Source organism: Rhinopithecus bieti, unplaced genomic scaffold (genome assembly GCF_001698545.2).
Source record: "Rhinopithecus bieti isolate Rb0 unplaced genomic scaffold, ASM169854v2 scaffold_3856, whole genome shotgun sequence".
Lineage (NCBI taxonomy): Eukaryota > Metazoa > Chordata > Mammalia > Primates > Cercopithecidae > Rhinopithecus > Rhinopithecus bieti.
This window is the reverse complement of record NW_016804410.1, coordinates 506454-520052: the sequence shown is the minus strand read 5'-3', so window position 1 is coordinate 520052 and position 13599 is coordinate 506454. Positions and strand designations below refer to the sequence as shown.

At 36.5% G+C, this 13599-nt stretch overlaps 1 protein-coding gene across 1 annotated transcript in view; it reads left to right on the top strand.

Annotated features, from left to right (window-relative positions):
* Positions 1–13599, top strand: part of NBN (nibrin) — a 52718-nt gene that overhangs the window by 19147 nt on the left and 19972 nt on the right. The window contains exons 9-12 of the mRNA XM_017867907.1: positions 1591–1688; positions 7567–7696; positions 10912–11184; positions 12777–13218. Of these exons, the coding sequence (XP_017723396.1) occupies positions 1591–1688; positions 7567–7696; positions 10912–11184; positions 12777–13218 (943 nt within the window). The remainder of the gene's footprint in view (positions 1–1590; positions 1689–7566; positions 7697–10911; positions 11185–12776; positions 13219–13599) is intronic.

Sequence of the window (13599 nt, the reverse complement as noted above, 5' to 3'; positions counted from 1 at the left end):
TGTATTAAAACGTTTCTATTTTACGTAACCATTCTTTATAACTAATTCACATAGTATAATTTATAGTTGCAAAAGTTAGTAGAGTAATAAAATACCGGTTTTGAATTACCTGAATTATAGGTAGGTATATGTGATCACTCAATTATAAAGCTTTTTAAAATTTTATTTTTTTAGTCTGATACTTTAATTGCACATGTAACTGAATCCTATTGAAGTAAGCTCAATACACACAAAAAGACACATTAAGCATTTGAAAAAGACCTTACAAACTAACCATTTAAAATATCTTGACCGAGCAAGGTGGTTCACACCTGTAACCCCAGCACTTTGGGAGGCTGAGAAAGGCGGATCACTTGAGGCCAGGGGTTCGAGACCAACCTGGCCAACATAGTGAAACCCCATCCCTACTAAAAATACAAAAATTAGCTGGATGTGGTGGTGCGTACCTGTGGTTCCAGCAACTTGGGAAGCTGAGGGCACGAGAATTGCCTGAATCTAGGAGGCAGAGGTTGCAGTGAGCCATGATTGTGCCACTGCACTCCAGCCTGGGCAAAAGAGCGAGACTGTGTCTCAAAAAAAACAAACAAACAAACAAAAAAAAAAACTTTACAATGAGTATTAAAAGACACATCGTTGTTCTTTGTTAAAATTTGAGGTGTAATTTTATATGATATTAAATGGTATATTTTGTTTATATAAAATCAGTCATTGACCTTACAGAACAACAAAAAATAGGTTCACCATAAGATTCCTTTAATGTGAAGATACCTTAATACATGTAAATTTGGCAAAATGATTTGATTTACTATACTTAAAGTTGTAACACATGTATAGATATACCTTAGGTATAATTCTGTCTACTTCTCTCCGTCCTTCCTCTCTCCCTTCTTTTTTTCTTCTCTTTGAAGTTTCATCTTAGGATCATAGTATCCATAGATTTGTTTGTAAAAGCCTGTTGTTATTTTTTATTTTTTATTTTTTTTGAGATGGAGTCTCATGCTGTCATCCAGACTGGAGTGCAGTGGCATGATCTCAGCTCACTGCAACCTCCACCTCACAAGTTCAGGCGATTCTCTTGCCTCAGCCTTTCAAGTAGCTGGGATTACAAGCGTGCACCACTACACCCAGCTAATTTTTGTATTTTTAGTGGAGACGAGGGTTTACCATGTTGGCCAGGCTGGTCTCAAACTCTTGACCTCAGGTGATCCACCTGCCTCAACCTCCCAGAGTGCTGGGATTATAGGTGTGAGCCACCATGCCTGACTATAAAAGCCTGTTCTGTTGTTTAATGTGGGTAGTACTGTTTTCTTTTTATTCCAAAAATGGTAGAATTGTACAACTGGGAAGGTCTATATTCTTTAGCCCCTTCTTTTACAGGTGAAGTTAATGGAGTTACTGAAAGATGGTGGACTCGTCAATGTAACAGTGCCCCAGCGAGTAAACTATTATAGTACTCTACATTTAAAATTTTGTCTATACCGTAAAATTATTTGGGAGAAAAAAAAAAGAGGTTGCTTTATCTTGACATTGTCTTAATAAAAGTTGCTAGTTTTAATGTATTATTATACTTCAACTATTTTATTCTAATAGGCAAGGTCTTAGACCTATTCCTGAAGCAGAAATTGGATTGGCGGTGATATTCATGACTACAAAGAATTACTGTGATCCTCAGGGCCATCCCAGTACAGGTAATTAAAGCATGATTTTATTGATTCGTTAGCAACTTTATTATGTAAATTGATAAGCTGAATATACGTTGCTTATATACTTGCTAGGGGTGAGCATATTCACTATATTTTAAAATTCATCCATTTATACTTTCATTTATTCATTCTGTAAATATTTATGGCTACCATGTGGCAGACACTGTTATGAAGTGGTAAATAAAGTGAGATCCGTGTTATTGTAAACTTTATGTTCTGAAGATCAGGATTTAGTAAACAAGCAAACAAACATACATAATAAGTTCAGGTCGAGCCAAGTATAAAGACAGGTAAAACTAGGTGAGGTATGTAATAGTGATGGTAGTAGGCTGTTTTAGATAGGTATTCAAGGAAAGTCTCAGGAGGTGACAATTGAGCCATGTGTCCTGAATGATGAGAAAAGGCAGCTTTGTGAGGATCTGGGTGGTGGATAATTCCAGGTAGAAGGAACAGATCGCTCTTAGGTTTAAGTGGAGAATTCTGAGGGTCAACAATGTAAGAGGAGATATGAGTAGAATGCTGTTGTGGAAATCTAGATGTGAAAGAGCCTGGTGCCTTGGACCAGCATGATAGTAGTAGAGATGCAGGAAAATGAACAGGTTCAGGATATATTTTAGAACTAGACCTGGTGGGACTTTCCTATGGAAATGACTCCTAGTTTCCTGGCGTAAGTAACTGGGTGGATGGTGGTGCCATTTACTGAGATGAAGACTGTGCGTTATAATAATCTCACTGTTGATCACGAAAGTCAATATATTCAGAGACAGTCACTATTTCCCCTTTATTATTTAAAACACATTTCCATAGTTTAAAAAAATTTTTTTAATAAGCTGTTGTAAAAATGGTTTCTTTATTTTCTTCTTGCTTTTTTACCTTGGAGATTTTTACATTTATTCTCTCTACTAACTTTTCTAATTTGCCTAACTCTCAGAGCATCCATTCTGTATTCCTATATATATTTATTTCCTTCCTGGATTTGTTCTGTAGTTATTTCATCAGCAGCTATTGAACTTGGGCAAAAAGAGACAAGTTAGAGAACAGCACCACTGCGTTGCACACTCCCGGGAGCATCATTCACTGTAGTCCATTGAATGGCCACTGTGGAGTCAGTCCGTGTATCTCCTTGTGCTCTGCAACTTTGGTTTAAACAAGTAAAGAATGTGCTAAGCTAAATTTTGGAAGGAGTTAGCCATTAGGGCCTAATGACCAGGAAGCTATTAGATATGTAGATCATTAGTAACCATGAGTAGTAATAATAACTGCTGCCTCTGGTGTGTGCAGAGACTAGAGTAAGCACTTTACGTACATCATCAAACTTTAATCTGCAAAACAATCCTTGTAAGATAGAGGGAAGGGCATCATCTACTTTTCATAGATGAGGGAACTGACGGACAGAGAGGTTAGGAAATTAGCTGGAGGTCACATAGCAAGTAATTGGTTCAAACTGAATCTTAAAGCTATTGTGACATTATTACATTGCAGTGCAAATGGCTTATATTTTAATGTGTGACGTTTTGAGAAATGGTGGTGTAGGGATGATTGGGAGCTGATGCAAAAGGATAGACATCTGATAAAATTTGACAGGCTGTTTTTATTATTTGGATAAGAATGTTGATTCAACTGATATCTCTACCCTATCCCATTGAGTATACTGGGTATGTTTGTGTCTGTACATAGGTAACCTTCAAATACACAGAATCCTAAGTGCTTGTGAAGTTTTAAATATATCCCAATAACTTATTTTGGTGGAATTGTGATATGATTAATATTTTCACCAAATTCCTAGAATTCATCCATAAAGTGAAAAGCTAAAGACCAACTCTTCAAACTTCTGGCAAGGGAACTTTTTAAATGTGGACGCCAAAGAGAGCCATATTCTTGGAGGAACTACTCCTTCCTTGTCTACTAGAAATATGCCCAACTTTTGGAACTAGCAGGTGCTATACATATTATTTTGTTGATAGATTTCTGTTCAGTTACAGAAAAAAGACCAGTATCAGTAATTTTAGGCTTTAACTACAACAAACATATAAAAATGGTGATTAAGTCTAAGTTAGTAGCTCCCCTTGTCTCCGCACACATTTGGGGTCACTGTCCTGTGTTTCTCTGTTTAGAAAATCAGTTCTCAACTAGATATTATGCTTCAGAAGCAATCTTTAATTCAAATGTACATTCTCCATGATTCAGAAACGTTCTGAAATGCATCCTGGACACCTGAGATTTTTGGTTTGTTTTGATTTTTAAGCTCCTGTTTCCTATACAAACTCCAGAAACCACTAAATTAGAATAATCTTGGGAAGAAATGAACTAGAGAGGAGTCTTCTTTTATATAAAAAGAAGAAGCACTCAGACTGGAAACTCTGGTCATTTTTTATTCTTCCTTTTCCATTTTATCACCAAGACCTGAAATTCTCACTGTACAGCTTCTGCTCAAGAGGTCTGTGACTGTCCCCTTCTCACAGCCAGTGCCCTATTTGAACCCTCTACATCCTTCTCTCTGGAGAGCTGATTGCATTAATAATTGCTCTAGTAATGGTCCTTACTCCAAATTCATCTCTACAGTTAATATTTCACTATGCCACTATTAAATTACCTTCTCTTTTCTGAAAAACTTCAACTAGCTCTTATTATCCACAGAATAAATCTCCAAGACCCTTTGTCTAGACTTCTGAGTCCCCAGTAGTTTAGCTGCAGCCTTCCTCCTCCCATCCTCAGCTTTTTTACATAGCCTCTCTACAGAATATATGTGCCCTATTTTTTTATAGTTCCCACACTTCCTCACCTTGATCATAACGTTCCATTCCTAGAATGCTCAGTACTGCTCATCAAAATCTGACTCATTCTACAAATGATTACCTCCTAAGTGAGGGTCCTCTGAATTGTTTTCCCTCCCAACTCCTCCAAGTCAGATTTAACTATTGTTTCTATGCTCAGTAGCTCTTTTGCATTCCAGCCGGAGTTTCTTCCTACTTTGGATATAACCAGTTGTTTGCATGCCTCTTTCAGCCAGTAGATACATTGTAGGCTCTTACTTATTTGGGATCCCCTAACAGCAGCAAGCATGGTACTTGTTTGTAGTAGGTATAAATATTTTGCATAATTGAACTAAGCTATTGGTACACAAGATTATGTTTTCCAGTGTGGAGCAACAAAATTTTGTCAACCACTGTCGAAATTGTGTTTATAGATGAAAGGGCCTTAGAGATCATCTAATTATTCTATTAAAAGATAAGGTATATCAAGGCTGAGAAAAGTTAAGGTCTATAACTACTTCATGGCCAAGCCAATTCTAAAATTTGGTTTTCTGACTACCAGACTGGTACTTTTTTCTAATGTATTATTTCGTATAGAAACAGAGTCATGAAAGTGAATTAAAAAGTACACTGTAAGTAGTATTACTTCCTGCACATTTTCAAAGGTAGTTTTATGTGGGTCATAAACAAGTCATAGTCCTCTGATATTAAAATAATTTTGTAGCACAACCATGTTTGGGGGAACAGAGTGAATGCGTCTCCCTTCTCTCTCCTCCTTCCTTTGTTTTTATATTCACTCTTTTGTTATTCAACAAATATTTATTGAACATTTGTTGCATACCTGTGTTATGGCAAGCATTTGAAATAAAGAGGTGAATATATGAGACCAAGTTCCTGCCCTTATGGTATTTTTAACAAGGAGAAAATTGTAAGTAATCTGTCAACAAACATCCGTTATTTTTGGGTCATTAGCTTATTATTATTTCATAAAGTCTCGCTCTGTCACCCAGGCTGGAGTACAGTGGCATGATCGTAACTCACTGCAGCCTTGAATTCCTGGGCGCGAGCAATCCTCCTGCCTCAGCCTCCTGAGTAGCTAGGACTATAGGTGCGCACCACCATGCCCAGCCAATTTTTAAATTTTTTTGTTGAAGTGAAGTCTCACAGTGTTGACCAGGCTGGTCTCTTTAACCCTGGTCTCAAGCAGTCCTCCTGCCTCATCCTCCCAAAGTACTGAGCAGCAGCGAGCCACCTCGCCAAGCCTATAGTAAATTACTCAGTGATTATATAAACATTTATAATTGTTACTCTTTCCAAACTTACGTGCAAGTGAAAATGAATTCTAGAGATATGTGTCTTAAAGGAAATGCCAGTGAGCTTCTAGAGGTCACGTCGGGAAAGTGGCAGAAGTCATTTAAGTATCTGAATTTAGAATTATTAATAAATATTTATTAAGCACATCCTATGTCACAAGGACCTAACAGAATAATTTAGCTTGGGTATTTAGTAAACATCAACTTAAAAATTTTTTCAGTTAACAATTTAATCTGTAAACTTTTTTACATCTATTCTATACCAAATATCGCTCTAGGTACTGGTAATGTAGAAATATGCAAGACTTAGTCCTTATTCTCAAGGATACACCAGTCTAACAAGGGAAAAAGTAGCAAGTAAACAAGTAAAGTGATGATAATGATAACAGCTAATGCTGACACAGTGCTTGCTATGTTCCAAGCATTTTTCCAGGGGCTATTTAACCCTCCAAACAACTTTGTGAGGTGGGTGTTATAATTATTCTCTTTTATAGATGAAGAAATGGAAGCATAGAGAAGTTAAGTGACTTGACACAGGTCACCCAGCTAGTCATAAGTGAATTTTGTTTATTGCTTTTTTGTTGTTTTTTGAGATAGGGTCTTAGGCTGGAGTGCCATGGCACAATCATGGCTCACTGCAGCCTTGACCTCCTGGGCTCAAGTGATCCTCCCACTTTGGCCTCCCAATTAGCTTGGACCGCAGGTGTGTGCCACCATGCCTGGCGAGTTTGTTTATTTTTTGTAGAGATGGGGTCTCCTGGTGTTGCCCAGGCTGGGCTCACACTCCTGGGCTCAAGTGATCCTCCTGCCTCAGCCTCCCAAAGTGCTGGGATTACAGGCGTGAAGCACTGCACCTGGCTTGAATTGTTAATAGAATGATGTGCATGGTGATATGGAAGCAGAATTGGAGAGCTCTTAATTCAGTGTGGGAGATTGAAAAGAAGTATTCCAGGTCGGGCGCCGTGGCTCATGCCTGTAATCCCAGCACTTTGGGAGGCCGAGGCGGGCAGATCATGAGGTCAAGAGATCGAGACCACCCTGGCCAACGTGGTGATACTAAAAATACAAAATACAAAAACAGCTGGGCGGGGTGGCGCACGGCTGTAGTCCCAGCTACTCGGGAGGCTGAGGCAGGAAAATCGCTTGAACCTGGAAGGTAGAGGTTGCAGTGAGCGCCAAGATTGCGCCACTGCACTCCAGGCTGGTGACAGAGCGAGACTTTGTCTAAAAAATAATAATAATGATAATAAACCTTTAAAAAGTGTTAAGAAAAAAAGTATTCCAGAAGGGTGGCACTTGAACTGGTAAATAAAAAGATGAGGTAATCATTATGGTTTTCTGGAGTAGCCAAAAGTTTATGTCTAAGATGGTTTTACACGATTTGTTTCAAATAATGTATTCCTTATGAAAATAAAACTCATTGATTCTGATTTGTATACGTGGTAGGGTGTGTATACTTTCTGTGGGGGAATAAATGTAATTTTTTGGCCCACGGACTTAAAAGATAATTTGAATTCGAATTTGCTTATTTTATTTTTCTTTCAGTTGATAATACTTTAGCACAAAGGGTCTGATGTAGCTTTAAAATGATTTGGTTTAGATAAGCCCATCATAGATGCCAGCAGGCTGCTTATAGACTGTTTTGTGTTTATTGGTGCCACTCATTGGAGAAAACCATGTGCGGTATTCCCTAGTTAATCCCCTCAGCATGGCATAGTCTTAACAGTTTTAAGTGACCAGATGTTCATCTTGTATCTCGCAGTTGTGATTATTTCTTCCTATTTGTGTGATTTACAGGATTAAAGACAACAACTCCAGGACCAAGCCTTTCACAAGACTTGTCAGTTGATGAAAAACTAATGCCAAGCGCCCCAGTGAACACTACAACATGCGTAGCTGACACAGAATCAGAGCAAGCAGATACATGGTAAAGCTTCTTTGTCACCAAACTATTGTTATTATTCTATCAATAAATTAATAGTGTATTCAGGAAGTAATACCTTTATCAGGTTGTCTCTTGAGAGAGAAAGCATGGGAGAGTGGGATCCCTGGGAAAATGGTATCTTAGGACAAGGGTCAGCAGTTTTTCTGTAAAGGAGCGGCGAGTAGTTATTTTCAGTTTTGAGGACTGTTGATCTCTGTCCCAGCTCCTCAACTCTGCCATTGTAGCATGAAAGCGGCCATAGATGATATGTAGTCTTTGTCAAGAGACAATACGTAATCTCTTAAAGACAAGGATACTTTCCAAGAAATGCTTCCTTACACAATTTCGGCATTGTGTGAACATTGAACAGTGTGTTGACATAAACCTACGTGGTATAGAGTACTATATGCCAGGCTGTATAGTATAGGTAGCCCAGGGGTTCCTAATCTCTCAGCCACAGTATCAGTCCATGACCTGTTAAGAACCAGGCCACACAGCAGTAGGTGATCAGTGGGCAAGCTAGCAAAACTTCATCTTTATTTACAGCTGCTCGCCATTGCTCGCATTACTGCCTGAGCTCCACCTCCTGTCAGATCAGCGGCAGCATTAGATTCTCATCTGAGCGCAAACCCTATTGTGAGCTGTACACGTGAGGGATCTAGGTTCTTATGATAATCTAATGCCTGATGATCTGTCACTGTCTCCCATCACCCTCAGACGGGACTGTCTAGTTGCAGGAGAACGAGCTTAAGGCTCTCACTGATTCTACATTATGGAGAGTTGTATAATTATTTCATTATATATTACAATATAATAGTAATAGAAATAAAGTGCACAATAAATATGCTTGAATTATCCCGAAACTGTTTCCCCCCTCTCCCCACACCAGCAAACCTGGAACCTCACCAGGAATCTGGTCCTGTTGCCAAAAAGGATGGGAACTGCTGGTATAGCCTATTTCTCCTAGGCTACACATGTATATGGCATGTTACTATATTGATACTGTAGGCAGTTGTAACACTATGGGAAGTATTTGTGTATTTAAACATAGAAAAGGTACAGAAAAAATATTGTATAAAAGATAAAAAATGGTATACCTGTGTAAGAAGACACCATGAATGGAGCTTGTGGGACTGGAAGCTGTTCTGGGTAAGTCAGTGAGTGAGTGGTAAGTGAATGTGAAGGCCTAGGACATTACTGTACCTGATCGTTGCCTTATTAGCACTACATTTAGACTACACTAAATTTATATACAGAAAATCTTTCTTCAATAATAAATTAACCTTAGCTTACTGTAACTTGTACTCTGTAAACTTTAATAATACTTAGCTTAAAACACTTAAAATACTGTATAGCTGTGCAAAAATATTTTCTTCATATTATTCATTAAGCTTTTCTGTTTTCAAATTTTTATATTTTGTTTTACTTTTAAACTTTTTTGTTAAAAACAAAGACATCAACATACATGTTAGCTTAGGCCTGCACGGGGTTAGGATCATCACAATCACTGTCTTCCACCCCCACATCCTGTCCCACTGGAAAGTCTTCAGGGACACTAACACACATGGAGCTGTCATCTCCCATGATAACAGTGTCTTCTGGAATCCCTCCTGAAGGGACTGCCTGAGACCTTTTTAAAGTTCTTTATATGTGTGTGTGTGTGTATATATATATATATATATATATATATATATGGAGTGCATTCTAACGATAAAAAGTATGATATAGTAAATACATTAACCAGTAACATAGTCATTGTTATCATTATCAAGTATTATGTGTTGTACCTAATTGTATGTGCTACTGTGCTATACTTTTATATGATTGGCAACATGGGTTTGTTTACACCAACATCACCATAGACACCTAATGGGTTGCAGTGTGCTGTCAGTAGGTGATAGCAAATTTTCAGCTTCTTTATAATCTTATGGGACCAGCATCATATATTGCAGTCCATTGTTGATAGAAATATCATTATATGGTGTTGGTGACTGTAATTGAAAGTTTTGTGTTCTAATAACTGTGTTTATAAAAATAAGTGGCAGACCAGATTTGGCCTACAGGCTGTAGCTTGGCAACTCCTGTCTTGGGATAGTTTTTTTATTCCTTGCAAATGTACATGGATGACTGGAAAGAGTTGTCCAACTTACTTGTAACTGGTGAGATAAGTTTGAAATACATGTATTTGTATTGTATGATGTTGCCTATATTTGAATATCACTTGTAATTTTGAAGATACTTTATATGTGTCTACCTAGCTATTTAAATAGTTAATAGTTGTCCATAAAGATAGTTTTTCTATGGTTCTTTATCTGAAGAGGGGTTTTATTTTGTTTTTTTGAATGGAAGGGGTTTGCGCTTTTATATTATTTGTTATTTTCTATTTATAACAATATGTTTTTTATTTTAAATATTACATAATGAAGTGTTCATATTAAGATACTTAAGATAGCACTATATTAAACCATACTTATTTTAATTTTTGCTACACTCATATTGAGGCCAGATTTAACTTTTTCAAGAGAAATTGTTAAGGTTTTGGAAGTTGCTTGAATGACAGCCTGACCTTTTTTTTTTTTTTTTGTAAAATAAGAATAGCAATGGCAGTGTCTAATTTAACCATACTTTGTAAAAGTAAAAAGTATGTAAAAGTATACTCTGTGCATGTGTGTTTAAAATATTTTTCTGGTAATCTAGAGTTCTGTTCTATTCTAGAGCCTGCCATCTGACTGAAATATAATCATATCAGTTCATTTACAGTGACCTGAATATCTTATATGTGACTTTATTCTGATTTTCCGTTTTTAGTAAAAAAGTACTATAATAATATAATAATAAATAATAATGAAAGTACCATAATAATAGTGATTTTATGTGGGAATAATTAAAAATTTTTAAACAAAACGGAAATTGCCTAGGATTATAACCTAGTTTAACTTACAATAGGCTATCCTAAGTTGGTATTCTTTGTGTGTTTGTCAGTCATCTATAGTAGAGCAACAATATGTGCTCTAGTGGGTGAAGAAGAGTAAGGTATCATCCTTTGCTTAGGTAATAAAGGAGTTGCTTTCTTGGGATGGTAAAATATATTCAGTATATTTTGTCTAAAATTATCTTTTAAAATTATATTACATTAGAACTATTTAACGATCTTTGTTTCTATATTAAAGTTGCTGTAAACTTGATTGTTTACCTTGCATTCATTTCTTTTTCTACAGGGATTTGAGTGAAATGCCGAAAGAAATCAAAGTCTTCAAAATGGAACAGAAAATCAGAATGCTTTCACAAGACACACCCACTGTAAAGGAGTCCTGCAAAACAAGCTCCAATAATAATAGTATGGTATCAAATACTTTAGCTAAGATGAGAATCCCAAACTATCAGCTTTCACCAACTAAATTGCCAAGTATAAATAAAAGTAAAGATAGGGCTTCTCAGCAGCAGCAGACCAACTCCATCAGAAACTACTTTCAGCCGTCTACTAAAAAAAGGTCTGTTTTTGATAACTTCTCTCATGTCTCTGAAAAAAAATATGAAAGTTTTTTTATCCTGTTGTAGAATGGTATTGTCTTTAGTCTGTTCTGATTAAGTATGCTTCTCCTGCTGCGGCTTTTTGACCCCTTTCCCTCTCAGAAATGTCCCTGATCTCCTTCACTAGAGCCACTAGACAGCTTCTCCTTTATCTCCTTCTATACATGTACTTATGTATTGTTTTACTTGCCGCAATTATCTTCAATAAGAACTAAGCTCCCATCTCAGTTCTAAAATCATATTTCTGCTGGTTTTCCTTGAGAACCGCTCTCACTCCCTCTAATACCATATTCCATCAATTATTTTCTCAATTTCCATATTTTGAATATATTGATCATCCTAGATTTTTTTCTTCTGTTTTCAAAAGTTCAATCTCACCTTTATTTTTGAAAACCTTCTCTTGACCTGGTTTCTTCCTCTAGCTACTACTGCCTTTTGTCTTGTACCGTCCCTGTTAAGCTTCTCAGAAAAGATGATGTTATTTCTCCCATTTCTGTATGAACTTTGGAGGACTTCTTTTCTTCCCCCTACTGCTCTTTATACTCTACTTTCAGGTTTTGAGACTTTATTACTGACAATCAACATATTTGGCCCTAACTTTTCCTTTAAGCTTTACTTCTTTTCTACAGGGGTTTCATGCTGTTTCCCCAGTAATAGACCTGAAAACTTTTTCTGTCCGCTCACCCAATGTGATTTCTTTTTTTTTAGTAAAATAGCTTACATTGTTACAATTTTTGACTCTTTATCCTCTGGCTCCTGAAATCACTGTTTTTGATTCTTATTTTCAGTGTCTATCAGTCCCTCCATTTCCATCTATTGCCAGGTTCAATTTCTGACCACCTAAATTATTACAAAAACCTCTTGATTGGTTGGTTTGTCCAGTACCTTGGCATTAAATTAGTGTTAATAGAACATTGGGTTGACTATTCTAGTTCAACATGAATCCAATAAACTCCTGGAGAACAGAGTCCCAGGTCTTTGTGTCCTCTATGGGCTTAGTGTGTTTGCATAAAGTGTTTGGTATTTATTGAATGAATGATACAGTATTGTGTAGGAAACTTTTAGTGATATATTCACATAGCATTTGCAGTATACAGTCAGTACCGTATTGTAGATTTAGTCACTCTGACTTACTATCTTAAATCCATCTCTCATTAACCCATCAGGTTATATTCCCAGAGTAATTTTCCCTGCCCACAACCTCACTACATTATAAAGTAAGCTGCTGTCTCCTGGCAACATGTTCTTTGTATTTTTATATTTTTCTGCCTTTTCCTGTAATTTATCAACTAATGCAACTTAAGCAGAGAAGATAGCAATCACCATACTGCTTTAGCCACAGGGTCCATCAGTTCTATCAGAACAGCAGAAATGTGAGTTCTGCACTGTTTTCAAAGGTCTATTTGTTGATTTCCAGTAATAGTGGTAATTAATAAAATCAAGAGTACATTGTGAACTAAATGAAGGGAGTGATGAATTTTGCCAAACTAAAAGATTACTTAGCTGTGTTCATTTTCTTGTTTTGTTTTCTTCTTTTTTTTTTAAATCTAAGGGAAAGGGATGAAGAAAATCAAGAAATGTCTTCATGTAAATCAGCAAGAATAGAAATGTCTTGTTCTGTTTTAGAACAAACACAACCTGCTACACCCTCATTATGGAAAAATAAGGAGCAGCATCTATCTCAGCATGAGCCTGTGGACACAAACTCCGACGATAACTTATTTACAGATACAGATTTAAAATCCAGTGTGAAAACCAGTAAATCTCATGCTTCAGAAAAGCTACGATCAAATAAAAAAAGAGAAATGGATGATGTGGCCATAGAAGATGAAGTATTGGAACAGTTATTCAAGGACACAAAACCAGATTTAGAAACTGGTGTGAAAGTTCAAAAACAAGAGGAAGATGTCAATATTAGAAAAAGGCCAAGGATGGATATAGAAACAAATGAGACTTTCAGTGATGAAGCAGTACCAGAAAGTAACAAAATATCTGTAAGTAACATTTTAAATGAGAGGTATAGTAGTACATAGAAGCTTAGAATGTTAACAGGTACTTTCGATTTTGTATTGACAGTATGAGCATCCATTAATGTTTTTAACACTCAGTACTATAGGAATTTGTAGGTTGATAAGGTGAATGGTAAATGTTAAAAGTACAGTGATTCTTCAGTAGTGTAAAATAAATGACCACAAATTAAACTTTTATATAAGATGGTTTTAATAGATTTCCAAATTAGGCTATACTATTAGATATTTGGCTGTGATGATAAGTGTAGGAGATACTTCAGTATAAGAAACAGGCACAGAAAGATGAAGTTAGTAAAACTAAGTATCTACTCAATAAATTTTAGGATATAACATCACTAGGAATTT